The 27,126-nt window shown below is 38.6% G+C and overlaps 2 protein-coding genes across 10 annotated transcripts in view; one reads left to right on the top strand and one right to left on the bottom strand.

Moving 5' to 3' along the window:
- The window catches only part of PDE8B (phosphodiesterase 8B), a 36,955-nt gene extending 23,984 nt beyond the window's left edge, over nucleotides 1–12,971 (bottom strand). Inside the window, exons 1-8 of the mRNA XM_075079239.1 lie at nucleotides 12,905–12,971; nucleotides 12,703–12,762; nucleotides 11,646–11,703; nucleotides 8,192–8,280; nucleotides 4,284–4,362; nucleotides 3,624–3,764; nucleotides 1,792–1,880; nucleotides 1,072–1,132 (exon numbers count right to left, since the gene is read on the bottom strand). Of these exons, the coding sequence (XP_074935340.1) occupies nucleotides 1,072–1,132; nucleotides 1,792–1,880; nucleotides 3,624–3,764; nucleotides 4,284–4,362; nucleotides 8,192–8,280; nucleotides 11,646–11,703; nucleotides 12,703–12,762; nucleotides 12,905–12,927 (600 nt within the window). The 5' untranslated portion in view covers nucleotides 12,928–12,971. The remainder of the gene's footprint in view (nucleotides 1–1,071; nucleotides 1,133–1,791; nucleotides 1,881–3,623; nucleotides 3,765–4,283; nucleotides 4,363–8,191; nucleotides 8,281–11,645; nucleotides 11,704–12,702; nucleotides 12,763–12,904) is intronic.
- The window catches only part of WDR41 (WD repeat domain 41), an 87,986-nt gene that overhangs the window by 50,492 nt on the left and 10,368 nt on the right, over nucleotides 1–27,126 (top strand). For 4 of the 9 annotated variants that reach the window (XM_075079240.1, XM_075079245.1, XM_075079242.1 and 1 more), the window contains one exon: nucleotides 2,516–3,629. The exons of 2 other annotated variants lie outside the window; for them this stretch is intronic. In XM_075079240.1, the coding sequence (XP_074935341.1) occupies nucleotides 2,516–2,634 (119 nt within the window). In that variant the 3' untranslated portion in view covers nucleotides 2,635–3,629. Of the gene's footprint in view, nucleotides 1–2,515; nucleotides 3,630–11,864; nucleotides 12,711–27,126 lie in introns of those variants that run through there. 3 more of the 9 variants (XM_075079251.1, XM_075079241.1, XM_075079250.1) reach the window with 2 other exon arrangements.

Genomic DNA, 27,126 nt, shown 5'->3' with positions numbered 1-27,126 from the left:
CACAAAAACTTGTGCAAGGGGGATGGTTTCAACAGCCAAATTTTGCAGAACACCAGCTATGAACTTCTTCCAGTAGTGGCATTTTTCCAATAATGTGTTAATATTCAGTATTGTTATACTGAAGAAGGGGCAACTAGAAATAGTAGTGACTTTCTAAATACCTTATATGCACAAGTGTCTCTACCCACATCATGAATAAAAGCACATTAAAATTCTAAATAAACCAAATACATAACCCCTCCCTTAAAGAACATGGAAACATACCATGTTTCCCAAGCACATCCTCAGCCTAAAATGTTGCCAGCTACTTCCTATGCTCCCCACTTTCCATCTCACCCCCACAGACCACAGGATAAAGACAGATTTCACTCCTTTGCTCACAAAAGTCCAAACCTCTTCACCCTACAGGCCAGGTACTAAAGCATTTTTGAGGCAAAGTATGTGATACAGTAATTTGCTTCAGACACTTTCAGAGGGAGAGAACCAGGAGCAGATGATAACAAACAGCTCCCCGTGCCACCAGCTTTGCTGCAGGTGCTGCTCGGGTGGAAACGTGCCTGGACCACAGAGACTGGGGTGAACTGCTACTGCTGGTTTACTTGGGTTATGGCTTGGGTTACACCCCTCCACAACACATGTTCTGAGAAGCATACAATGCCTCAGGTCCTGCGTGGAGGCTATACTTTATTCAAGAACCACACATTGGCAAACCCTGTGACAGCTGAGCATAGGTCATTATTAGACATAAGTACACCAGATCAGACTGGCAAGAGCAGCTCTAGAAAAAAAGCAGCTGAACTCTCTTTGGACTATGGTCAATGTTGTTCCACAGTGTCATGGACTCAACTGTCGCATCTGTGCTCCAGAGAATTAAAGCGTTTCTTTCTCTACTCCGCAGTCCTACAAAAGGAGAATATCCCATGCAGATACTGAAGTTTTCTTGCTTGCTCCAACAGTGAGAATCTTCTTGACAATATAGATCACGTCCTCTTGGAAAAACAGCAATTTCTAAACCAAAAATATCAGTTTACCAAAAGCAATGGAAATTATGACATGAAAGAAATACGATACCTGTTTGTTGTTTTCATTGGTACAGTGCAGCCTTTTGAGGGACACAAAGTGTCTTATTTTCCTAGCAACAGAAATAATCACTTGTTACTATATCAAATAGTAAAGACAGAAGTGATACACTGCTGTTTTCTAAAGCGGAGGTCTCTATGCCCTCATGAAACAAGATACCAAACCCAACAGACAACTGGGTGACAAGCACTGCTTCAGCGTTATGGCTATGTTTTTGTCCCAAGACACCTGGTCCCTTTGCTCCTGCAGGGATTCACCTGCACATCTGGGAGCAGAATTTGGCAATGTGCCCGTACTACACTGCAAAGGCATGCGGACATGCAAGCATGCACACAAACAAGGGGATCGCCCAGCTCCCAATCCTTCCAGCTGACTGGGTAACAGTTTGGATACTGTAGAATGACTTCATAAAGAAATGCATGGTAACATGAACCTAAATGTCAGCTTGCAGATACCCTCAGCAGCAACACTTAATTGTTATCACTTTACAGTTCTTTTAGCCAGCATATAACAACATCAAAACGGACAAACGTCAGCAAAGAACATGACCGTCTCAACTTTGCTTATTCTTTCCACGTTGCCTGAAGTCATCAGTTGTATCATCACCCTGCTACTAAATACATGGAGGTTCCTGTCAAACTTAGAGATGGGGAAAGCAGAGAGAAGGCCCTAAGAAGCAGAATGCAATTATGTTCTGGACAAGTTAGTTACCCTCCTTGACCAATCACAGGTGTTATCTTCACATGCTGCTGGATACTGTCTCCTGATTTTCTTCTTGCATAGTAAACTCCTTGCCATTCCTAAGCAAACACACACAACAGACAGCATTTAAGAATACATAGCTTGCAGTCAAATATTAGTCTCCTATTACACAGTCCTTACATAGTAAATAATTACATATTATTTCATGGTTGTATTTTTTAAAATAGTGTAAAGTTTATTAATACAGAGTAGCACCTTTAACAGACAACAGACATTTGGTAATGTAAGGACAGTGTAAATATATTTCTCTTGTGAGAGACTATAATTTTTTTTTACAAAGAACTTGAGGAATCATCTACTTTGAGGGGTTACAAACATTCTTGCCAGGTACCACCATAAGCAGTGGTGGCTGCAACACATCCAGAGAGTATTTCCCTTGGGAGCAGCAGAACCAAACTGCACTGAGCACCATTCACCTTTGAAGTTGCCAGTTGTCAAGTGATATGTGTGCTAATTTTCAGAAGCCCTTTATCTAACGATATTCTTCAGTTAACGTCAGGTAACCAACACCCTATTCTCACTCCATGACTGTTTTCCCGTGACCATGGATATCCGAGGCACTCTAGATCAGCAAAAGGAAGGAACAATTTCTTCGTCGTTCATCCTGTTCTCCCATGCAAATGGCCATTTTCCTGGCCAGCCACTAATTTTCTCTCCATTCCCACTGCTACAGGAAAGCATCAAGAGGACTGCAGGCTAACCAAGAGTCATATATGCACCATCCTTTGGCAGTGCACTGATGCAGAGATAAAAGGTATCCTCTTGTATGGATTGGAGAAGAAAGGAAGATAAAGCAGAAGGTTTCTCTCTCCTTACCTTAGCTCAAAGAAGAGAGATTTTTAAAGAGGGAACTACTTGGCAGCAGAGTAGGATGAAGTTGGAAAATGGGTGGAAGATACCTACTCTGTCACAGACAAAGATGGGCGGATGCAGAAGACACACAGGGCCTTTGAACAGGCAGTGCTAGCACCTGGGCTGCTTATATAAATGAGGAGGAGCAAAGCAAAAGCAGCTTGCAGGTACTGCTAATGAACAAAGGTGAACCTGCAAACAACTCCAGACAGTGACTCCCAGAGCTCAGATCATTGCTGGATGTGACTCAAAGGTTCAAGAACTCCCCAAAATTCATGAAGCAGAGGGTGAGACAGGGAAGTGTAAGAGGTACTTCTGCAACCCATGGGAGATGGGATAAGAGAATGTTGCATGTATTAAGGGAACATATTGCCAGGAACATGTAGTGCTTTTGTGGCCCTTCAGCACCACAACAGGAGTTCACAGTACACTGCAGATATCCTAACAACAGTTAGGATAACAAACCCCACTGGGTGACGATATATTTTGGTCACAACTGGCTATGCCATGTGGTGCTTAAAGCACGCAGTCAGTGAAGGCTCTGCAGTTATGACAGAACAGTTAAACCCTTTGGTTAGATGATGCAGCCACCTGAGAGACTGACTGAGGGACAAATTGTTATGTTCCAACTAACAAAAGCTCTATGGGCTCTAAGCAAAACAGAAACACAGAAAATGTTCTCATATTGATCTTAAGCCAACAGATCAGTAGAGGATTTCAGTCAGATCCTAAAAGCAAAGCTGAAGAAACCTGTAGTCATTTGTCTGAGGCTTGTGCTGTTGTGCTCATAAAACATCTGAGGAGCAGAATTCTGGTCTTCGATGTGCACTCATGAAAACCACAACTTGTGTTCTTAAACCTAGAGCAGTAAAACCAAAACAGAATAGAAATCTAAAGCATTTTTGCATGAGTTGATTTTATTTGCTTACCTTTCCTTTTTTAATAAATGTGTTGATAGTATCTAAAAGATCTGCACAGTTTTTATCACTTTTTGGTAGTTCAGTAAGTTCCTTGCCAATAAGTTCTCCTTTGTGATACCCCATCATCCGTTCAAAGGCTGGATTAACATACTGCCAAAACAAAAGTACTTTAGAATAATATGAAAAAGAATGTACTTAAAGAATAATTACTCATGTACAACTTTCAAATTGTTACAAGCTATACATCTAAAGCCATAACCACACATCCCTACAATTCAGTGTTTTTCATATAAAAATACTACATAAAGGTGAAACATTTAATTCTGAACACAGAAGGCAATATGTAAACTGTTATCAGAAGGCAGATAAAGAACAAAACACTTTACTGTACAGGTTATCTAGTTCTGCTACAGATTTCATGCTGGATTTACCATAAGCAATAGTACTTTACTGAAAATTATAATCTAAATAAAGTTACTGAAGGAAAAGCCCTAAAAATTCAGCAGGCATCAATGTGCAGCATCCAGAAATAAGGCAGTTCATTGTACAGGGCTTTGTAATGGCCAACAAAACTAAAATACTGAAATAGAACAGAAACTACTAAGCAAAGATATTTTGGGGGTTCCTCTGCCCAAGCTCTGCAAAATAGTTATATTTTCCCCCCCCTACCTGAATGACATGATCTTCACTGGTTATTTCTATGGCTTCCTGACAATGGTCTAAAGCCGTAAACACTGCATTACAAGCCCTGAAATTAGCAAATGATTCACATTAGTTTTAGCGTTAGAACAGTTTGCTCACTATAAATACATTATTATATTGTACTTGTCAATAGATGAATCACAAGTAGCATGTTGTTTTGATTAAACCATATCACTATCTGCACTATGTTTTTTTGCCTGGAAATTCAGCTTCAGGCAGCCCTACTGTTAACGTGGTTTTACTGCAGACCACGTTGTAAAATTACTCATGGGTACTGCAGCATCTTAGTAGTATACTTTTTTCCTCCAAACATGCTCTAGAAAGCAGGAACTCACAATTAGCAGTAAAAATAATAAATGGCTGTTACATCAGAATAGCAAGTTTTGTGATCCTTAAAGACAGGGAACACAAAAATCACCACAGTGGATATATACAAAGATTTGAATACAGCAAGTAGATCGATCAAAGAAGTTGGAATACAACATAATTAAAGGAAACAACTTAAGCCATCACAAAGTCCTAGTCAGAAAAATACTGGTTTTCCTGCTTCCAAGTAATAATTCAGTGACTTGATTTCCATACATCGTGATATTTATTAAGCGCCAAAATGATCTTCATTTCCCATTTTTATCATGGCTATTCTTGAACTAATGCAGGAAAACAGAAGTCTTACCTTCTTGCTAAAGAATTTAAATTGCTTAAGTTATGATTTAAACAGCATGTATAATATAGGCTTTTAATACTACAAGGAAAAATATATATACATATATAGAGAGAGTGCATACTGAAAGAAACAACCTAGGCGTACTTACTTTGATAGATGTCAGTACTTCATCTTTGATTTAGACTAAACACAAACTAATTATCTTCTATATATGTCTCATTGAAGGGAACATAAATGCACCATACATAAAGATTCTTGTATACAGTTATTACCTAAAAGGAACATCTTGCTCCCAGACTGCATAGTGGGGTTTGAATAAATACCGATGACTAGAGAATTAAGAAATACAGGACATTGCTAGTTCTGCTCATCATGGAATTAACTCAAAAACTAATAGGATACACAGAGAGATATATACATAGAGACATAGACATGCAGCTGCATGAAGATTTGTAGGAACAAGTGTTGTCTACAGAAGACAACAGCAGTATTTCGCCTCATACAATAAAAGGAGCTCCCAGTGTAATTTTACAAGTGACTTTCTAGCAGTCCAAGCCAGCTCCAAAGTGTGATTTTGTGCTGTGTGAAACAACTAGTTTATCTCAGTGATAGATGCCCGTCTGGTATACCAGCTGCTAACAAATGTAATTATGAAACTTTCTGCAAGAACACACAGAGCTATGTTTGCACTATTCAAACCTCAGTATTTTCATTTGATCTGGCAAACAAGCCAGCAAAATTACAAGTTTAAATGGCCCATATCCTCTGATTAATACACACCTCCCACAAATATCCAACAAAGCTTCAAACCAGAAGCAGCTATGCGGAGAAGCAGAGTCCCCGCTTGGAATGGAAAGACACTTCTGACCACTGACATAACCTTATATACTGTTTTCTTGGGCTGGTCCTACTTTTCCACCAAGTTTCTCTTGTATCTGAACACCTGAAATATTGTGGTTTTAATACCATTGACTAAATTGCTGAAAATATTCTCTCTTCCCTTTCACTGTTACAAAGCTGCATAGAAGACCTACTGAGACAGCAAACAGATCAGAGACCCAGTGGATAGACATACAGTGCAACACCTTTCCCCACTTAATTAAGCCACTCAGAAGAAAGCAAGTTATAATGAAACAGCATTACCAAACACTAGTTCTGCTTAATTTTTAACAACAAATTCATTTAGAGCACCTGCCTAATCAGGCGGAGGTAGGGGGAAATCCTCCGTTGCAAGACATCAGCTTCTCCAAGTTACAAATATGCCTTTTCAGAAAGTTTATCCTTTAAAAGGCTACTTCATGCCCCGAGATGTTAGTACAAATACTGCTTATAAATGTTACTTCTGGTTGTTACATGATGAGGAATATTGAACTATTTAACTATCCTGGGCCTGCATCTCTCAAACTCTTTAAACTACTTAGGTATTCTGGACTGCGTGCGGCAGTGGCAGTACCAAACCCAAAAATACTACTTTTTTTTTTTTTCATAGTATTTTTCAATGCTGCCTAAGTTTCCTAAAACAGACCTGTCCAGAGGTGATGTGAATAAGTATACACACACACAAGTATATATAATGTGTATTATCAATATACAAAAGACATGATAACACAGAATACATTTTATATAATGTTGTTATTTACATAAATTAAAAGGAATTAGGCTCACAGTTTATGTAACTACATTCGCAAGAGCAAAAGCAAGCAGAATTACAAGTGGGTGGTATACTGCTGTTCCCATAAACAATATGGATGAAAGAACTGCCAGTAGATTGAATACCACTGGGGACTGACATTGCTTCCTTCCAATTTTAATGAATTTTAAGACTTTTTTTGGTGATGGCTATAAATAAACTTGCAGAAAAATATGGTAGCAAATATGAATCATGCTCCCTGTGTTACAGTTTTAATTATCTGCATTCATAATTGATACTACTCATGTAGAGATGCTCAAATTGTATTTGCATCTCGTTCTTGAAACATAAACTACAAGCACTGTGTGTATGAGTGACAGCTTAATCTTTCTATATAAAACTGATGTTTCTGATCTATGCTGACTTAATTCAGACATCACTCACTTCAGGTTGCATTTACAACTGAACAACAAACCAAGGCAGGACCACATGATACCTAATTAACTTCTAAAATTTCACAGCTGCTTTATTTTCCTGCTGAGTTTGGGAAAACACCTATTAAAAATTTTGTGAGCCCAAATTCTACTTTTTTCCTCTGAAAATTTTACTGTAATTGCCTTCTGCCTGTATAAACATGTAGTCACATGAACGTGGAGTCACTTTGGGATTGGTTTTCAATGAAAATCTTAGGAAAATCTACTTCTTAAACAGAGACACTGAATTCTGTAGCAAAGTGATAGCATTCTCTGTAGAAGGAACTGGAATTAATTTATGACACTCAGGGAACTATACCTTCTCTGCATGACACTCAACTTCAAGGGCTTTTTGTCATATACTTGTATTGCAAACATTCACATGCATGTATAAGCACTTGTATTAAATATAAAATTAGTCACATAAAAAGTGCTAAGGGAATGAAAGTAATTGAATTTCTCACTAAGATAAAAAACTGCTCCTGGTCCACCAGGTCTTGCCCAAGAAAGAAAATAAAAACTCAGGATATGAACAGCCAGATCAAGACTGTGTTCAGCTCAAGCTATCAAATATGAAATCTCACACACGAGATCAAGAATGACTTTGTAAAGTTTTACTGTCATGTAAATTTGCAGCCCATAAACCTTGCACCCAAGACAGCATTTTATAAACTTTGCTTTTACAATTAAATGAGCCAAAGTAATTGTTCTGCCATATTTCTGCTGAAGGATCTTGCCATGGCTGTGATGCTGGTAGTAGTGGCCACTAGAATGTTGCCAAATCCAATATGGGCACCTCAAGACATATGGGGGACAAGCATGCATCAGAATAAAGGACATTTTCTGCATTTTGCATTAAGAAAAGCCATCATTCAAACCACCAGTGAATGGAACATACACAGACCGAGCTTTCTCAAGGTACCAGTTACTAAGGCACGTAAATTTGTCCTTTAAAAAATAACAGAAGAAGGAAGTAAGGGTATAGGATATTAATTAACATACAGATGCAAAGCACATATATGCATAGCTGGGAAGAAGCAGCAAGTAACCTGATACAATTCTGTAGACCAAGCGGTTGATGTTTGCAGTTTCTTACACTTCTACATACCGTAATTTGAACTGAGATCGCACTTCCCCGTGTTCTATTTGAACCAGTTCATTGTAACAAGCAGTTATGCAGCTATTCTCCATGAATTGCTGGAAGACAAATCAAGAGTGCATGAAATACACTGGAATGTTTTTAAACTGTTATTTCTGTTCCTGCATCTAAAACTCTAACCTTACAAAGAGAGCTGGCACAAGACCAGCAAAAGGCTGCGAAGGTGATTAAGCATCAATCCTGTGAGGAAAAGCTGAGAGAGCTGGGACTGCTCAGCCTGGAGAAGAAAAGGCTCAAGGCGAGATCTCATCAAGGTATGTAAATATCAGAAGAGAAAGTTTAAGAAGACTGAGCCAGCCTCTTTCAAATGGTGCCCAATGGACTAGAGGCAATAGGCAGAAAGAGAAACACAGGAGATTCCCTCTGAACATTAGGAAATACTTTTTTTACTGTGAGGGTGACTCAGCACTGGCACAGGTTGCCCAGGGAGGTTGCGGAGTCTCCGTCCTTGGAGATCTTCAAAAGTTGTGTGGGCATAGTTCTGGGCAACCTGCTTTAGGTGGCCATGCTTGAGCAGGGAGGTTGGGCAAGGTGACCTCCAGAGGTCCCTTCCAACCTTGGCCATTCTGCGATGCTGTAGAAATAAAAAGCTTTAGTTGTACCTTTTGTGTTCACTACTCATCTTTTCCCCAGGAATAATTTTCTAGTTAAGACAACATAGCTATCTAAACACAAAGCAAGTATAAAAATATGCTAAAACCTCAAGTGTGAATTTTCTCATTTTGTTTTAGCAACCCAGTTAGAAACAGATAAACTAAAAAAACCCATACACAATCTCACACAAAACCAGTATTTTCTTGATGTTTTATTTTGAACATCTATCCTTAATTCAGAATGGAAATGGAATACCTTAGAGACATACAAAGTTCATGCTAAAAAAAGAAAAAAATTTAATGATATTTGGCATTTCATTTGTTTTCAAGCAAATATTGCAACTGAAACTCAGAAGATGAAGCAACTTTGCTTCACAAGTAATTTCACTGAGCTGTCACTATGAATTCAAAAGTGCAGTAAAGTATATAAAGTAAGGAGCATGCTAAGAACAGTTAACAAACTTTCATATACTCCAGACCAGAGAAAATGTCCATTCTTTGTTAGGCAAAGGTAGTAAGCTGAAAGGCTTGGTCCTGCTGAAATCAAAAACTTATGTTGGTACAAAAGAAGATTCTCTGACTTCAGTTAATATTTACTGCTCATTAATAAACTTCTGCTATTGAGAGCTAAATCACTCCTTTAGAAATATGTGCACCAACTCTACTTTCCACAGAAAACACCCTGTGTTGTCACTAGTTCTGCCAGCACAGCTGCGTGCAAAGTCAGGAGGCAGACTCAAACCTCCAAGGAACAAAGATGGCTTTTAAGAAATCTGCACTACTCTCCTGTATGAAAAATTGTGTTTTGGGGACCAACAGCTTAATCCCAAGTTGCTAGCGAAATGGTAGCGATAGGACAAGGGGTAATGGTTTTAAACTAAACGGTGGTAGATTCAGACGGGATGTAAGGAAGAATTTTTTTACAGTGACGGTGGTGAAACACTGGCGCAGGCTGCCCAGAGAGGTGGTAGATGCCCCATCCCTGGAAACATTGAAGATCAGGCTGGACGGGGCTCTGAGCAACCCAATCTAGTTGAAGATGTCCCTGCTCATTGCAGCGGGGTTGGACTAGATGACCTTTAAAGGTCCCTTCCAACCCAAACTATTCTATGATTCTATGAGTTAACTAACATATACTCTTAAACTATATTTTACTTCATCATAATTGGATTCCACTGTCATCCTATACAGAACTTGACCCAAGCCACAAGAGTCATCAGCTAGTAGGAATGCATAATTCTTCTTGGTTAGCAAGAAATACTACGTTTAATATTAAAGATTTATTTTGTTGCAAACTAGAAAGTTTTTATAGTAACTGGTCAATGAGAATCAATATTTGTTTAGGAAAAGAACTAAACTTTGAAATACAGGACAAGATTGTAATGGAGTAAGTGCAAACCCTGAGGACCCCTGTTTGCTAATTTAAATCGTAGTTAAAAATCAGTCAGGAAGCCAAATCACTTAATGAAATTAGTCCATCCTAAGTAGGCCATCACTATTAGATTTATGGGACTGAGAGGAAAAAAAAATTAGCATAATAAATGTACTGCATTAACAACATCATTAATATCCAAACAGAAGCTGTTAATGATAAAGGGAAAAAAATATGTAATAAAATAGACTTTCTGGAGAAGGAGGAAGAAAAAACAGGATGAGATTCCCTGCAAATACTTTCTCTCTGTTTGAAGAAGGGTATTTTTAAATATTTGTGTATGTGTGTGTATGTTTGTGTGGGTTTTTTGTGTTAATGGATTTAGTCCCTACTGGTCCTCATCCAAGCAGAAATAATTCCTATGTCCTCCCCACTGTGAAATAGGATCTTTGACATCAGATGTGTTTTAAAGGCTTGAAAGTAATTTCAATAGTGAATTACTATATTATGCAAGTTATCTGATAAATCTGGGACACCTAGAAGGTATGGTTAAAGCAGCTGTTAGGTGCAAAAATATTTTACTTTCCTAGGCAGACAGTGTGCCACCAAGATGTGTCTCAGAGCCTCACAGTGCCTCCTCTGGCTCTACTCAGTACTACACTTACAGTTATAATCTCGCCCACAAAACATATTGCCCTGCATTGTTTTTAAATGAAACACTTTTAAATTAAAGACTTGAGAAGAAATAAAGATTTCTGTTAAAAATATTAAACTTTTTTTTTTTTGAGAGAGAGAGAGAGGGAGAAAACTGCACTAAGAAAACACTGAAATTCTTGGGCTGACTTACTTCTTAGCCTTCACTTTTCCAATTTTCAGAACATCTGAGAGCTTCATAAATGCTTTTGCCTTTAATGATTTTGCCCCCACAGTGCCCTTGCAGGAGAGGCAAGATCTGTTACCTCTTTTAGGAGATGATCTGCAAATGATGAGTCAGGTGCATGTTCTGCTTTGTAAAGAAACTCAAGCTGAATACGAGTTAGCTTAGATACTGGACTCAGTATGAGCACATTAGCATGACATTCTACCTAGGTTAATTCCCTTCCTTCTCTGATTTTCCTTACTACAGTTAATTGTCCTAACTATATATAGTTAATTCTCGGATCAGAAAGGCAGGAGTTCCCAGCTCTGAAAATCTAGGTTCAGTTGCTTACCCTTTTCCAACCTTTTCATGAGTGGCTTTGGATGGATATTAATGATATATGAATGCAATATAAATCAGCTGTAATAGTAAAGTTAGCCATTCATAAGGGAGGTTATGTATTGAAGCAATGGAAGCACATCAGTGGACACTGTATAGTTTTCAATTTGAGGAAGTAGAAGTGCCTGCAACTTACAAAGCAGTCATGGTTATTATATTAAATATGTAGTTTATACATACCCTATTAAAGCCTGCACTAAGAAGGGGAAGAACAGAATTCTCTTCTTGGTCAGCAGATCTACAAAACAAAATGTATGGTCACACAACGTTTAAGAATTAGATGGTGTCAATCTGACATAGTTACCTAAACATAATGAATGCAGTAAGAACACTCTTGCATAAAAGATATACATAAAATCATACTGTTACAGGAGTTGATGCTGCTGTCTTCTTTTGTAGGTATTTGCAGCTATTACTGCAACCTGATAGTTCTTCCTACAGAAACCCGACTCTACAAGATACTCTACAGAAGTCCTGTGTCTCTTCACAGACACAAAAGGGCATTATGAAAAGGAAGCGTGAAGAGGATAAAAGACATCCTGTGGTGTCTATGGGAAAGAATCTAAAAAATGCTATTAAGGAAAGTGTGAAGCAAGTGGTAAAATCTTGCTCAGCAGCAAACAGTCTGTTTTCTCATCTTGGCAGGAAGAGTTCTTCTCCTGCCACTCTATTTCCTAATATTTTAATTGAGCTAGGAAATTCATAAAATTAGAATGAATTCAGTAGTGTGCAGGAGTTTTAACAAAGGCACTTTTTTTGAAGGTATTCGAAAAAATGTATTTAAGTGAGTAAGAATTCTGTCTGAATACATGGGGTATAAACTACTAAATAAGGATTTCGGGACAACATTCTGGTGAGTTTAGTACCAACAGGATTGAAGTTTACTCTATTACCCAGTGAGCTATTTGATCTAGTTATTTCCTTTAGAAAGTAATACATAGCTTGCCTTTATTTTCCTTTTAGAAACCAACACATAGCTTTCTATTTTTTCTTAGTATACTGGCCATTACATTATGATCCTCTGAAGGTGATAGGGATAGTACTAGTCTGTATAAATGGAAAGTTATCAAGTACTTAAATAGGCCACATAAAACATCACTAACCCGTTTCAGGTGAAATAATATTAAACTTACTCTATGAGGCTTGCTAGTAAGATACTTTCTGCTATTAGGTAACTATTATACATAACAGTCCTATGAAGTAAAATAAACATCTTTCACAAAACAGTAATACTTACATGCGTGGAACCACAGCAAGTATTACAGTGTGCTCTGACTGTTTTGTAGCACGAATAGACCTGAGGAAACAAAAATTTCTCAGTTACACCACATGCTTTCTCAATGTTACTCTCGGTACCTTCACAGACAATATAAATGAAAACCAGGACTGAAAGATACTATTGAGGCTAGAAAACAGGATATCACACTGCCAAAACCTACCTGTCCCCACTTAAACAATCCATTTCCGCTTTGCTACCCAATTCCTCAGATTTTGCTCAAAGCAGTGAAGAGGCAACAGCACTAAAAACACAGGGCATGTACAGCAGGTCTTCAAATCCACTCTTATACCCTAGCAAAGGTTTGCCCTGTTTACTTCTGTTATTTGGGGCAGACTGCCCTGAATGCATGGGTTGAGAAAGGTCAGTCTATACAATGCATTTACAATACCCATTAGCTAATTTAAACAAGAATTTCCACCATCTTCTCCCATATTTACCGTTGTCCTTCTAGATATTGTAAAATCTTCTTTAAAGGGTGGCAAGTTCTTTTGGGGCATGCCAATAAGCAAAGAGGGTATATAAAATGTATATGATAGACTATAATTTTTGAAATGCTGAAAAACCAAAATTTTACTGCTTTACATATTATTGATAAACTGGAAAAAACATGACCAACTATCAGAAGAACACTCCGTTCACTTTTTACTGCCTAAAGATAACTTTTTTCCAATTACATCATGCTGTCCTCAATAAAGGGTCTTTATATTTATTTGTTGGTCTTTCAGAAGAACTTCCATCAGCACAAGTATTTGAACTTTAAACTGCTCCTTGTCATAAACATGACAAATTAGAGCTCATGATGTATTGAGAAGCACAGTATGGTATATGGTACAAAATGTGTGCTTCAGCTGAAACAACGTATTTTAGCGAAGAATCCCAATACTAAGCACTTGCAACCTCAGAGCTGCCAAGGCAAAGTAATGTGGACCAGAAGAGGGATGTGAACTTTTGTGAAGATCTGGCAGTCCCTGACACAGTGGACAAACACATTCCTTTGAAGCCCTGCAGCTTCAGCCTCCTGCAGCAGGCACGGACAGCAGGGAATAATTTCACGACAGCTCTGGTTTATACTCTGATAGAAACCCATGACCTAAAGAGACAATTCTATGATTCAGCTTTGCCAAAAGTGTATTTTTCATATTGTTCTCCTCTTACAGATACATGCAAATCTCCTGGCCTCAGTCCCCAAAGTTTAATTCTACTTTCAGTTTTGGAGGTTGGGGTTTTTTTCTTATTTTTTGTTTTTAAAATTAGGAGGTTTTATTTTGTACAATGTATACTCAGGTTCAAGAGAAGCATAAGGGCCTTTAGGTTACCTGCAGATACGTTCCGCATCAAAATATCTGGAGCTCCTGTGATCTATAACAATTATTTCCTGGTGCTTATCAAGAAAACATTCAAGCGCTGACTCTGGAGTCCGGGCAATATTGCACCTGTATCCAGCTCTGTCACAAGCCCACCAGAAACTGTCACTTTGGTTGTCTTCTTTTGCAAAGATCAGCAAAACCTGCAAAGCATGTAAAACAGTGGCACCACATTCAGCATACAAAATAGTTCTCTGCTATCTTAAGAAACAATTCTGCTATACAAAATATTGAGTCTGCCTTGAAAGTGGGAAGATCGAACTACACACTGCAAAACAGCTGGTGCAGTAGCACAACTTTCTTAATAGATAGAGTGGTTATCAGTAGATAATCAATAGTTAACTGCATAGGACTGATAATTAGGACAAAAACAGCTGTCAGATGATGAGTCTGTTCTAACTCATGTTCAAATTTAATCAGCAGCCACCCAGAGTAGGTGGGTAGGTGTTCAAACGTCACGGCCACTCTCATCAGGCCATCCCAGCTGCACACACTTTTAATTGTAATGAACTGTCTGAAATGCAACTGCCTTCACTATCGCTCTTCAGGGACAAACAATTAACATAGCAAGGTTTTATTCACTATTTCTCCTTTGATGTACAACAAAATGGAGTTAACCCATATTATTTCAAAACTGAAAAGAACAGACAAGCAGGTATGGACAGAGCTGGGTAGGGGAAAAAAAATCTGAGTCAACATCACAAAATTGTCCCTAATTATCTAAATATATGAGGTAGTTTTGACAACTTCAACTTAACACTTAAGGAACGGCTCACAAGAGATCAGGTGGGATGTGTGCTGAGGCACTGTTCTGAAAACCAAACTGATGCTGTAGGAAGTCTTTTTGCTAACTGACGCACAGAATACAGGCTGAGAACAGCTGTATTTTTGTGCTTCTTGTGTGAAAGACTGTTTTCAGGAGCAAACAAATTTTTAATCCTAGCTTTATAGTTCATATATTATCTGCGTATGAATTACACAGCTAGGAACAAAAGTAACGTAGACAATCCCCTTCACAATTTGCACATATTTGCCATAGCAACTGATCATTAACTATCCCAACCTGTGTGACAGATGAAGAAAAAGGTTAATTTAGTGCAATATACTGTGGAAAAGAAAGGCCTTAAAAAGTCAAAAGGCCTCAAAAAGTCAAAAGTCTATTCAGCTAATCAAATCGCACAGAAAGGCAGCAGCCAGAGAATAATCTACATATAGAGCAAAATCCTGTTGATTTCACAAAGATAAATCATCCCCTGACTTCACTGAAACAACCTGTCTTGAGCAAAATAAGCAAAACTTTGCCCCAAATTCCCACAAGAAAGGTCAATAATCTTTCATCTGTGCTGCTTTATGCAGCTGTGGTGTCACCACGTGAAATTCAACACCACCAGTCCAGAAGACAGAAAAGATGACCATAAATTTTCTCTTATCTTGAGCTGTCTGAATTGTTGAATTCTAAACAATAAACAAATCAATTAATGCTACTGTGGCAGGACAACCAGTGAAGGTTTAATTAAACAGTGGAAGAAAATTATATGCTTGGAATTTCCAAAAATATTAAGAAATAGCTTAAGAAGTTTCAAGTTTTTAGAAAGAATATTTTTTAATGGCAGTTAACAATAAGCAGATTTGGATTCCTGACACTTAACATCCAAGGTAACTGTTCTCACTCTACCTAATCCCTGATTTTTTCCCAGCATTGAAGTGTTGGAATGCAGTGACATGGTTGAGCTGCAGACTTTGTCTGCAGATACTCAGGTAAAGTCCCTACTCTGGAACAACTTCTGTTTGGTTCCAACTGCTATGAGTTTTATTTTGTTCCTAGTTTGAGTGGTACAATATGTTTCAGAAAACAGGTTTTTTGGGGCACATTTTTTGATATCTTCCTCCTCTTAACATTCCTAGTTTGGAAATAAAGGATTGCAAAATGCAGTTATTTACCAGCTGTAAAATAATGGAACTTAATTAAACCACCCAATCTCCCATGGGTAGCTAATTATCAGTGTGTGAATATTTCTGAGAATAATAACTTTAAAAGGTTTTTTAAAGCATTACTACCATGCTTTGTCATTAACAGTTGTATAATGTTACCATAAACCATCAAAACATAATATAACTAGAAGTATTTTGCAAGATAAGCTTTCAAAGTCAAAATAAAAATATAACAATCCATATAAACAAAACTGTCAAGAAAAAGCTTGGATTCAATCTGTGTTTCTTGGCAAAAAATAACCATGTAACTTTTTTGGTTTTTTGCGTATAATTTGTCAGTGTTACTGTAGAAAGATAATTTTATTCAGTGCTACCCTGGTTTAGGAGCACTGTGGACTTCTTTTGAGACCTTTAAGTTTTTTAGTGATTTGTTGGGATTTTTACTATCTCTCTAAGTATTTGCTTCACACAACTATTGCATGTCTTGTTCCCAGTTTATCAAACAAATACAGAAAATGGACAGAGATTTGCTTTAAAGAGCTCAAAATAAAACAAGAGACACCAGCTGAGTACAGACACATAGGGTACCACAAGGAAACTAAGAAAATTATAAACCGCAACTTAAGAAGTAAAAATAAAGTTACTTAATTATTTTTATGTTATTGTATCCCAGCAGAAGAGTTTTAAGGTGGAAACACATAGTGGCTCTGAATTAAGTTAGGGAGGAGCTTTTACACCGAAAATTAGCATGGGGAAACAGTAAAATACTGTGCATCATCATGCTTCATTTGCAGCTCAACAGAGAAGATCACCATCATCAGAACACAAATGGAGTTTCTTGTCAATGCTGTGAAAGAGATGATGGCTAATGAATGTTCTAAGAGGTAAGAAAATGCAGTATTTGAATGGGCAACACATCCAAACTTTTATCAGCCCTGGTAGGCACTTCTGCAAAAAGATGGCAGCTTTTTCACCTGCACTAAACATTTATAAAGAAACACCTTTCTCCTGTGTCCTCTGGAGAAAGCATATTTACATGTACTTTTATAATTTCTAAGGTCTCAGAACCAAACTGTGCCTGTTTGCAAGCCTTGGTACAAAGATGTGGCAGATGTTCAAGCTGCGTGTGGGGAGGATGTTTGGAGGGTCAGAGCTGGTAGGTAGGTAGGTAGGTTTGCTTTGGACTCTTCCCCTTGCCCCCTAAGTCCAGCAGCATGTGGGTCATGATCTAGTACAAACCAAACCAGATTTGCCCTCCAACACAGATGGTCATAAAGTCCAGTGAGGAATCTATTAAATGGTTTATGGCAGGTCACAATCACAGGTAAGGTGAACTCACAGACAAAAAATACGGGCCACTTTGAGGTTGGCACGGGTGTCCCATAACAGCATAAAACACACACCAGAATAAAATGACCACCGCTAAGAAAAGCCCTGCTGGCAATCGTTTTAACAAACTAAATTGTCTTATCAGACAATTGTGAACATGACTAAGCATCCACGAATAGATATTTAAAATGTGATATTCAGTAGGTGTCTGCACTGCGTGGAGAAACACGTAACTCCATTGTCAAGATGGAATAAAAGATTAACATACAGTTTTTAAATGCGTGGATGTGTGCAATACTTGCCAAATTAGCTGAGGTAATGTGGATTGTTCCACAAACAAAGGAGGTGGGTTTACATAAAGTGTTTTCCCTTTACTGTAAATAAGTTAGTGTATGGCAATATCCTTATGGAAAATTCTTCAATTAATGGTTTTACTCTAAGGTCTGCTTTCTGCTTTACTTAAGGTCTTCTATAGTAGCACCATAGATTCTCACTTGTGTAATGCAGGGACAAAATGCCAAGACACCAAGAAGGTCAATCACTTTTAAAAACAACAAAACCCCCACTTTCCCTTCTTACAGGAAAAATCCTCACTTATAACAGCTGACACCGGTACTATGATATTTTGGCAAATCCAATTTCTACAAAGTAAAATCCTGACATAGGCACTGAGAATATTTGTTAAATATCTACTTGACCCTCTTTCTGAAGATGATCACAGTCTAAAGAACATTTTCCTGTGAAGAGTTCCACACTTTTATGGTGAAATTCCTTAAAAAACCAAAGACTGGTCTACTCTGAAGCTACAGTTTCACAGCCTTATTATAATATAAACAAATAGTTTCATCATACCAAGTCATCATCAAGACTGAATGCTTAATACAGAAATAAAAATGTAAAACTTTACGATGCACATACCCATGATTTATTTTCCTTTAGAATAACATTTCTATCACATCATTGTTCCTCTCATAGCCAGATATGGGGGGAAAAACCAAACCAAACCAAACCAAACCAAACCAAACCAAACCAAACCAAACCAAACCAAACCAAACCAAACCAAACCAAACCAGAAAAGGTCACTGGTGACTAAATGTATTTTACAGAGTTAAGACATCAAAATTGTTAATTCAGATGAATGCTGTATCACTAGAGCAATGTTAAAGATTATTTCCTTTCCTATGATCTGAGAGCTCTAACACCCACTATAAGCTAAAAAAATAATGCTTGTCATCTGTTTACTGGTACAGAAACAGAACATACAGAAACAGAAGCAAGTACGGATGAGGACTGTTGCTCCTTAAGTTGAAGTTCAACCTGTCGTGTTGGAAGTGGTGTGATTTTTTGAACCAGTGACCTGTAAAAGAACAGTTCTCTGTCCTGTTGTGCAAAACCCAGCAAAACTCCCTGGGTACCTCAACTTTATAATGGAGCTCTATGCTTTGGTATATCAGAACTGAACAGTTTTTAATATCCAGAGAGGCAGCTATTTCCCCTGCTAATGCACATACACACACACTCCTACTGACAGGACATATAAAGGGAATGATTTTATGTTAACAGAAATTTAAGCATCTTGTTTACAAAGTTAATTTTCTTGTAGATCTCTTCCCAAGCAATCAGGTAAACCAAAACACCGATTACCCATCTCACAGTCCTTGCACAAGTAAAATGAAAATATTATACTTAACTATAAAGGTTGAACCTTAATTTCTTCACTGGTTAAGACTGAATTGACTGTATCAAGAAACTGAAAGAGCATCTTACCTGAATTGGATCTTGCGTCAGTCTCATGGGCCCAATTTGTACTTCTGTAGTTGAAGCCTGCTAAAGAAGAGTATTACAGATATTTTTTTCCAGTCTGGTTCTTAAGAAGATAGCATTTTACATGCAAGAATGAAAGATCAAATAGAACTATGAAAGGCTGTCAAAGGCAGGCAGGCATATGACTAGCAGCCTTAGTTGCTTTGAAGTGTATCTTTTATGAACATATTTTACCAAACTCCTAATTTTGTTTTATTTGCCTCTAAGTTAAAAAATGTAGAGTTTAAAATAAGGAAACAAAAAACACCACTTCTTTTTCCCTCTTTCCCCAACAGAGTACCTTGGTTACACAGAAGGACTTGTATTTTCCTTAAGAAAGCTATTATTTCTGGTCCAATATCACTTTATTCATTTGAATGTAATACAGAACTTGTATTAAATGTCTTGTGACATATATTCAATAATAATATTTTAATGGGTTTGGTTAGAAAAAAAGTAACTTTTCAGTCAAGAGAACTTGTTTGGATTGCAGATTTAAAATTGTTTTCCAGAACCATAGCCTTTAGTTTGCAGGACAAAACTTTGCTACCGTGTGAGGCATGACATTATCAGAAGGCATGAGAACACATCATAATTTAAAGCTACTGCAAGAAAGCCAGCAGATTGGCTGTGGCTGCTTTGTTGTTGTATTTCCTAGGAGTTGGACTACCTTAATACTTTTTGTGTCTTGATATATTCAATACACTTTTCCTGTACACTACTGATTTGTTTCACTTCAAACCATTAGCTACAGAAGGTTGTTAAGCAACTGAACAATACTTATGTCCTCCCAAAGATGCATGTACTTTGAACCCTTAAAGTCTTGTTCCCCTCATGAACATGGAGGATTATTTGCAAGTTAGCAATCTCCAAATGGATGGATTCTCTGCTTTGCTGCCAGACACCCGGCAAGACATGTAATTTGAACAAAACCCTAATTGTAGGCAGATTCCCAGGACTGTTCCCTGACACTCAGGAATTCTGGAGAGTTATTTCTGCAGCATTTTTCTCTGCAGTGCTTGTTAGTTTGAGCCATTTGTCCAGGTATTACCTTATTCTTAAATGTAATATTTTTCAAAGAAATATGTATAAACATTCAAAATGGATGAAGTTACCATATTCAACTTTTTTCGTTAGAGAATACAATACTATGTTAAGTATTAACAGCCTTGTCTGCATGTTAGACAGTGGTATTATGTATAGCTAGAACTGACACGTTGGACTTTCATGCACCACTGAGCATTGATTCTTCTCGGCCCAGCAACATACGTCAGAAGGTGGTAACAGGCAGTACTCCAAAAGATTAAACTACAAAGCCTGCCTCTGTTTGCCAAATCAAAAATTGCCCCCAATACAAGTGTAGTTAACCTCTCCTTTTCTCACACAAAAGCTTCACTTCCCACTTGTGCTCCTGCCATAACAGAACATAAGTTAATGCCAGTAAGCGTATCAGAACAGAAATGAAAGTTAGCACCCGTCATCAACCATGAGTTATGAGCAAGGTTAGAGAAACAGCTCTCTGAAAGTTCCCAACCCCTCTCTCCCCACACCAAAAAAGAAAAACAGCACACTCACACTCCAATGGTATTATATAGGAAACTCTTAAATACATTTTTCATCATTATTCACTTTGATTAAAAAAAAAAAGTTTTAAAGTAGTCTCATTAGATGAATCTGTAAGAATACACGAAAGACTTGGGTCAGTATCAGTGCAAAAGCTTCTTTTATCACAGTGCATAGCTCTGCCCCAGAATGTATTCATCAGGAGCCTGGGATCCTTCACAAAAGACAGTTAGGACACAGATATTTATTTTATTATCCATTTATTAATGCTACTAGGGAACTGACATTGTAAATTAATGCCTTCTACTTTTCTACCACTTCAGAGGACATCCAGCTTTAATTGCTCTGTTTTGTTCAAGATGGAGTAACTATCCAAGACATAGATCGATGCAGGCAAGTCTATCAATCCTTTTACAGAGATACGTTTTAAGGGTAGCTGTTTCTCTTAGTCTGGGTATTTTAAAAGAACAAGAACAAAAAATCCACACAACTGTAACTCAGGGTTACTCTCCCTGCTGCTTCTGTATCAGCCTTATGAATAGAAAATACCTGAATAGAAGGACCTAAAAATCAGGGTGTCTCTCTCTTCCCCTCCCCCTGTTTCAGGGTGTTCCTGCCTTTGCTAAAGGTAGGAAAGCTTCATGATGATTTGAAAATCTGAGACCCCTGATGTAGGTGAACTTGTCCCCATCCTCCTCTGCGCAGACATGAGAGGGTCAGGACCACACAGGGGTGAAGAAAAGGTGCTGCTGTATCTGAAAGATTGCCATGTATAGCCTTTAAGTTCCTAAGTTCCTCCACTTCATTACTTCTACAATGCACAGGACCCTTGAATTAAGACTGGTAATGAACCTGAGCACAGGAAGGATTAATAAACCTTCTCATCAGATACAGCAAAAAGTATGTCTGAAACCCTCCTTCTTGGACTTGGAGTTCAAGTTTTGTTTTGCAAGCTGAATCAGCCCCTTGCATATATATGACCAAATTGCTCTGGGTACAAGTGACCGTCTCAGTTTTCTCTTTCAAAACACAGCTAGAGGGGGCAGGAATAATAATGACATGAGCTCCTGGCCTTCACAAATGTGCTGTGGATCTCTCCTTGGCCTGAAGGAACTAATTCCATATCTTCCTAACTCCCAGAAGAATCCCATGTGGGTGTCGCATATTAGTGATACCACGATCATACCTCTGCTCATTTCCTGACTTAAGTGAATATCTCATTGTTGATGATTTCCAATTTAAATAAATCTCTCATTATTTGACTGACTGTCAGGAAGGACTGCTAATAGATCTGCAATGTAAACCAATGCAGCAGCTCATGAAAAACTTTTCTGGTAAAACATGTGGAGCCAAGCCTGGTTCCAAAGTGATCAGTGAGAAAATCCCTGATTTCAGTGAGCAGAGGAAAAGACACAGGGTTGGCAGCAAAGAAATAATAAATAAACTAACTATCTGGGAATAATAAAAGCTTAAAAACAGTGAAGAAATTTTTGTTTTAACATTTTAAACTATCCAATATTATTTCCAGTATCATTCTAACTTCTTAGGCAATCTCCATAGGAAATCAGCTATTAATCAAAGAATTAAAGACAAAGTCAATGATACTTTCTTAAATCCTGTGTTTTTATGTAAATCAGTGATCATCAATTACCTTACTATCACAGCAGTACCATTAAGCAAAATGTACTTACCACTTCATTAAAGTTCCGACCTTTTAAATCACCAATACAAAAATCTTTACCCTCCCCATATGTCCACAGACTGACAGCCCCTGCTGTTTGTGAATCATCAATAATTAGTAACAGAACTACTGTAAAAATAAGGGCTAATTAGTACAGCAAAATCATCTTGAATAATTCTTCATTGCCACAGAGCAACAACAGCAACTAGAACCAACCAAGCGGTGAAGCAAAGGTGTTGGCGAGTTCAGTGCCCATGGAAAGCCTCAGGCTGTATGTGCCAGCTGAGAAGCATCACACAGATGCCAAAGTCCCCACGGGCACCCTTTTGCCCTGGAGGCTCCTTCCCCCACCCTCTGTATCTTCTTTCTCCTTTAGTCACTTCCACCCAGATGTATCCCTTCCCTCACCTTTGTAGTATGTTTTCAGACCTCTGTCCTTTAGGTTTTGTGAGGGTGTAACCCTTTTCAAGGGGGACTGTCTTTTCGATCTAACTCTCACTGCATCACTGCATTCCCCATGCTCCATCACCCCACCTTTGCTAGGGCTCATTTGCATTTCTCTCCAGCTCACCTTTCCCCACCCTCATCGCTGGTGAGGGTCGATACCTCAGCCCACCCTTTGGCTGTTACCATTTCCATATTTGATTATACCACTATTTTCAACCTCAGGTCCCTTCCCTTTTTTTCCTGGCCAAACTGCAGTCCTGAAAAGGATTACAAACGTGTGTGACGTCAACACTGGTCTTAGCCTTGCTTGAATTCCCTTACAAGGCACAGGGCCCACAGCTGTTCTCCAACTTTCCTGGCCCAGAGCTGGTATCATGCTACTCTTCCTGCTACAACACACGTGACCAGGGTATCCAGCTCCTCTTCCACTGCTCAGCAACATCATGCCTGCCTCTTCTTCCCCTTTCTTTGTGTTATCTTTCTTAGTGGAACTATACCCCAATATTTGTCCTCTTCTTTTATTTTTTTAATCAATTCTGGACCATTCAACTCCCATCCACTGGCATTTTTCTACAGTTTAACACCTGGCCGCTCTTTCTCTGTTGGTAGTCTACCCATGCTTCTTTGCCAGCTAGAACCGTTACAGGGAATATCACTTGACCTGTCTAGCAATTTGTGTGTATTAAAGAAGGGACAGATTTATAGGAGAAAAATGAAGAGCTCTTTTCACAGAGATGCCAATCCTGGCCCAAGAAGCCCCTAAACGATAAGCTGGCAAAATCTGGGAGAATAAATGGGATAGCTCACTACACACTCTTCTGCTGGAAACTTGGTCCTGAGCTAGACAGCTTTTGACCTGACCTCTACGGCATACCCAGACACCACCGTTCCCCGATTCATTCATCTGACCGGCTGCCTCTGTTAGTCTTCCCCACCCATCAGTACAGCTACTCTCTCAGCTCTCTTTGAGGGAACACTGCCCTTTGCCACCTCTGTTGTCAAGTGCTGTTTTTTCACCCTCCCCTTGCTGCGGCTTCTGGTTGACTTGTGTTTCTGCTTTCCCAGCCCTCATACCCTGCATTTCACTAGCTCCCACTAGAGGCTGCTCCACAAGCTGCTCCCCTCATGCCAGCCCACTGCCACATTTCCAAGGAGTCTGGAGCATTAAACAGTTGCATAACCCAACTCTAAGGTTAATGTAAACTCATGCTATTTTATTAATTGAAAATAATGATCAAGCGCATGCCTTTTAGAAGCAACAAAGCTTCATTGTTGCTGACTTAGCCACTGCAAACTCTGCAAGCATCCGTAACAGAAGTCTGACCGATTAGATACATAGGAACTGGTAAAACAAAATGCATATGCATTTTGAATAGCTAGCCTATTCACAGCATGTGTGACATAACCTTTGTAATAAATTTTCAAAAACAGTAAGTATGAACTTTCTGTGAAGTGTATGGAACCAAGAAACCAGGACCACTGCAGATCCTCAATGCATCCATAACCTTTATGCAGGCCTCCACTTGTGGTAACGCCATGGGAATAACTGGCTGTATGCCATCTACTGCTAAGATCACAAAATTATCTAGGCTTCAGTTTCAGCCTAAGATGATGCTCACGCTTTCCTTCCTTAACTATTTTGAACTCAGGTTCTATTCGCACTCCAGTCAAAGAGAAGTCTCTAGACTGTCTCTCTTTACAGTCAAAGCTCAGCAGTTCTCTATAGTCCTCTTCCATTCCCACATGCTGCCTTTCACACCACTGATCCTTTACTGCTTGAAATCTAGTCTGACATTGGCTTTCAGAAATCTCCTCCACCCTAAGACCCTTTCTACTTCTCTCTTCACCCCTTCAGAAAGTCCTCCATAGAATATCCTCTAACTTTGGCAAAGATCTTGGGTTGTTTATTCCCTCCACATGTATCACTGCAGGGAGTGTGCCTTAGAAATACTGACCTAAAGGCCCATTTACCTGTAATAGGAAACCTAGATTTTCTTCTGGTTTTTTCTTCTTTTATTGATCTCCAGAAAAAAAATTTATTTACTTCAGAAACACCGGTCAACTGAGGACTTGGATCTATACCACTCTGCTTCAGACCTCTCTCCACTTTCAGCAACAGAAATCTCAGCTTTTCTTCATGCATGCGTCTAGGTGTCATTTCAGGTAAACCCTTCTTCCAAATCCATGTCTCCCCCACCAACCTCTATCTGCAACCTTCTCTCAGTCACTGTGAGTACTGCCACCAACGTTCTGCTCATACCCACAATCTGTAAGTTGTCATCCACTTGAGCTTCTCTTAAGTACTTCCACCCTGGCTTTTTCTAAATCTTGCTCATTCTATGATGTTATTCATAAAATGTGGCCTTTCCTTCTCAACCACCTGCAGTTTTTTTCATCCAGCTGTCTTATTTTGCCTGCAGATTATTACAACATCCTTCTCTTTAGATGTGATTTAGGAAAACTTGCCGAGCTTATATTCAACTTGCAGAAGGATGCAGAAGACACAGACAATACCTTGTCTGCAGATGAAAACAACAGAGAAAACAAAACAAAAGGGCTGCAAACAAATGTGTCTTCTCTCTGAAGATCTTTCCCAGCCTATTTCTGGGCAAAGGCTATCATATACCAGATGCACCAGCCCACTGCTGTCCCTGCATTTCCCATGTGCTCTGAGAATACCAGCCCGACTAGGTTCTTCAGGGGACCTGCCGTAGAAATGTCTCTGACTGTGAACTACACACATTCTTCAGGGTGAGGTGTGTACCAAGACTGCATATCTTAGTACAGCTAAGACTTGCAGCAGTTCTTGGGATAAGCAGAATTCCTTATAAAAACATCAACATCTAAAGATCAAATGGCTAAAGACAAATATCTGTGAATTACACAGTTGGTAACATACTGGATGCTTAAGTTGTTTTTTGAGTTTGGTTCTCAGAGTCTGCTCCTACAACTGTTCCTGCACAAAGCTGCAAAGATCTGTTTGATCAGAGTCAGCTTCAGGAACAGATGTTAAGATTTCTATCTTTCTTCCTTCATCCTCATTCCACCCTACATGGTTTTCTGGCTTATGTTTCAAATAAGAAATTAGAAAAATAAGTATTCAGAAACACAGATTTGTTTCTTCTCTATTTCTCGCTCCTTTTTCCCCCTGCGACAAAATTAATCTACTTTTAAGCAGTTACAAACAGTACTGATAGTATAATCTTGCTGTTCCAGTCTAAAATCAGTGGTAAGGGAAGAAAAGCAAATCAATGGGTTGCAAGTAAAACCTTACCCCATGACAGACATGGTGGGGAGAGAGGAGAACAAAGGGTAGCTAGCACAAACAGGTCACAAAAATTGGATCATCCTTATGAGAAAAAGAACTGAGAAAGACAAAATGTACCAGTATCAAGTTGCTAGCAATTTTAGGCAACCTTGCATAAGCAAGCTGGCACTTGTAAAGTAATTCTGTGAGCTCTAATATAACAAACGTGTGCCCAGTATAAAATTATAACTGAAGCAAGAATATTATATTAGGACTTTTTGCATTCTGTTCACATTTTTGTAGCAGTTTCCCTATGAATACATTATCATAATAGGAAGTAGAACAATCAAGTATAAAAAGACACTAGTTAGGCCATTATTTTGTTAAATTTGGCATACAAATGATCCTTGTCAATCAGTCCTCAATTCTGTTCACAGCAGCAGCTGCTTTGAGACCTGGCAATGAAAGGTAGGCTACAAAAATGCCACCGTCCATAAAAAGTAGTCCATGTCCCTTTTATTCCTATAGTTCTCAGACTAAGGCTTCCAACAGAATCTGAAAGCAATCCTGCAAGTTTGTGCAAACAATTTCTTACTTGGATTCTGGGCTCATGAACTGCACATTGGTCCCACTAAGTCCAGTACCACAATGTTAGTACAAAATAGATTTGGAGTCCAAGTTACAGTTGGATGAACACAGTTGATTAGGACATCCCTTAATAAAACCCCACAGATCTCTGGAGAGATTTCTAAACAGATTCCCATGTCCTTTTTAGAACCTCTGCGAGGAACACCAGAAATCGGTCAGACCAACAAATCTTGGCCCAACATCCTGTCCCCAGAAGTGGCCAAAAGCAGAAGACAAATTGAAAAATGCAAAAACACAGCAAGCACAGAATGGCAGTGTCCCTTATACCACCTAAGCTCAATGCTGATAGCTCATCTCAGCTTATGTGTTCCCCACAGAAAAAGCCACAGTAACTCTTCTCCAGCATGTCATACTATTCAATTACCTAG

The sequence above is a fragment of the Phalacrocorax aristotelis genome, chromosome Z (assembly GCF_949628215.1).
Source record: "Phalacrocorax aristotelis chromosome Z, bGulAri2.1, whole genome shotgun sequence".
NCBI classification, from domain to species: Eukaryota; Metazoa; Chordata; class Aves; order Suliformes; family Phalacrocoracidae; genus Phalacrocorax; species Phalacrocorax aristotelis.
This window is presented reverse-complemented; position numbering and strand designations above follow the sequence as displayed.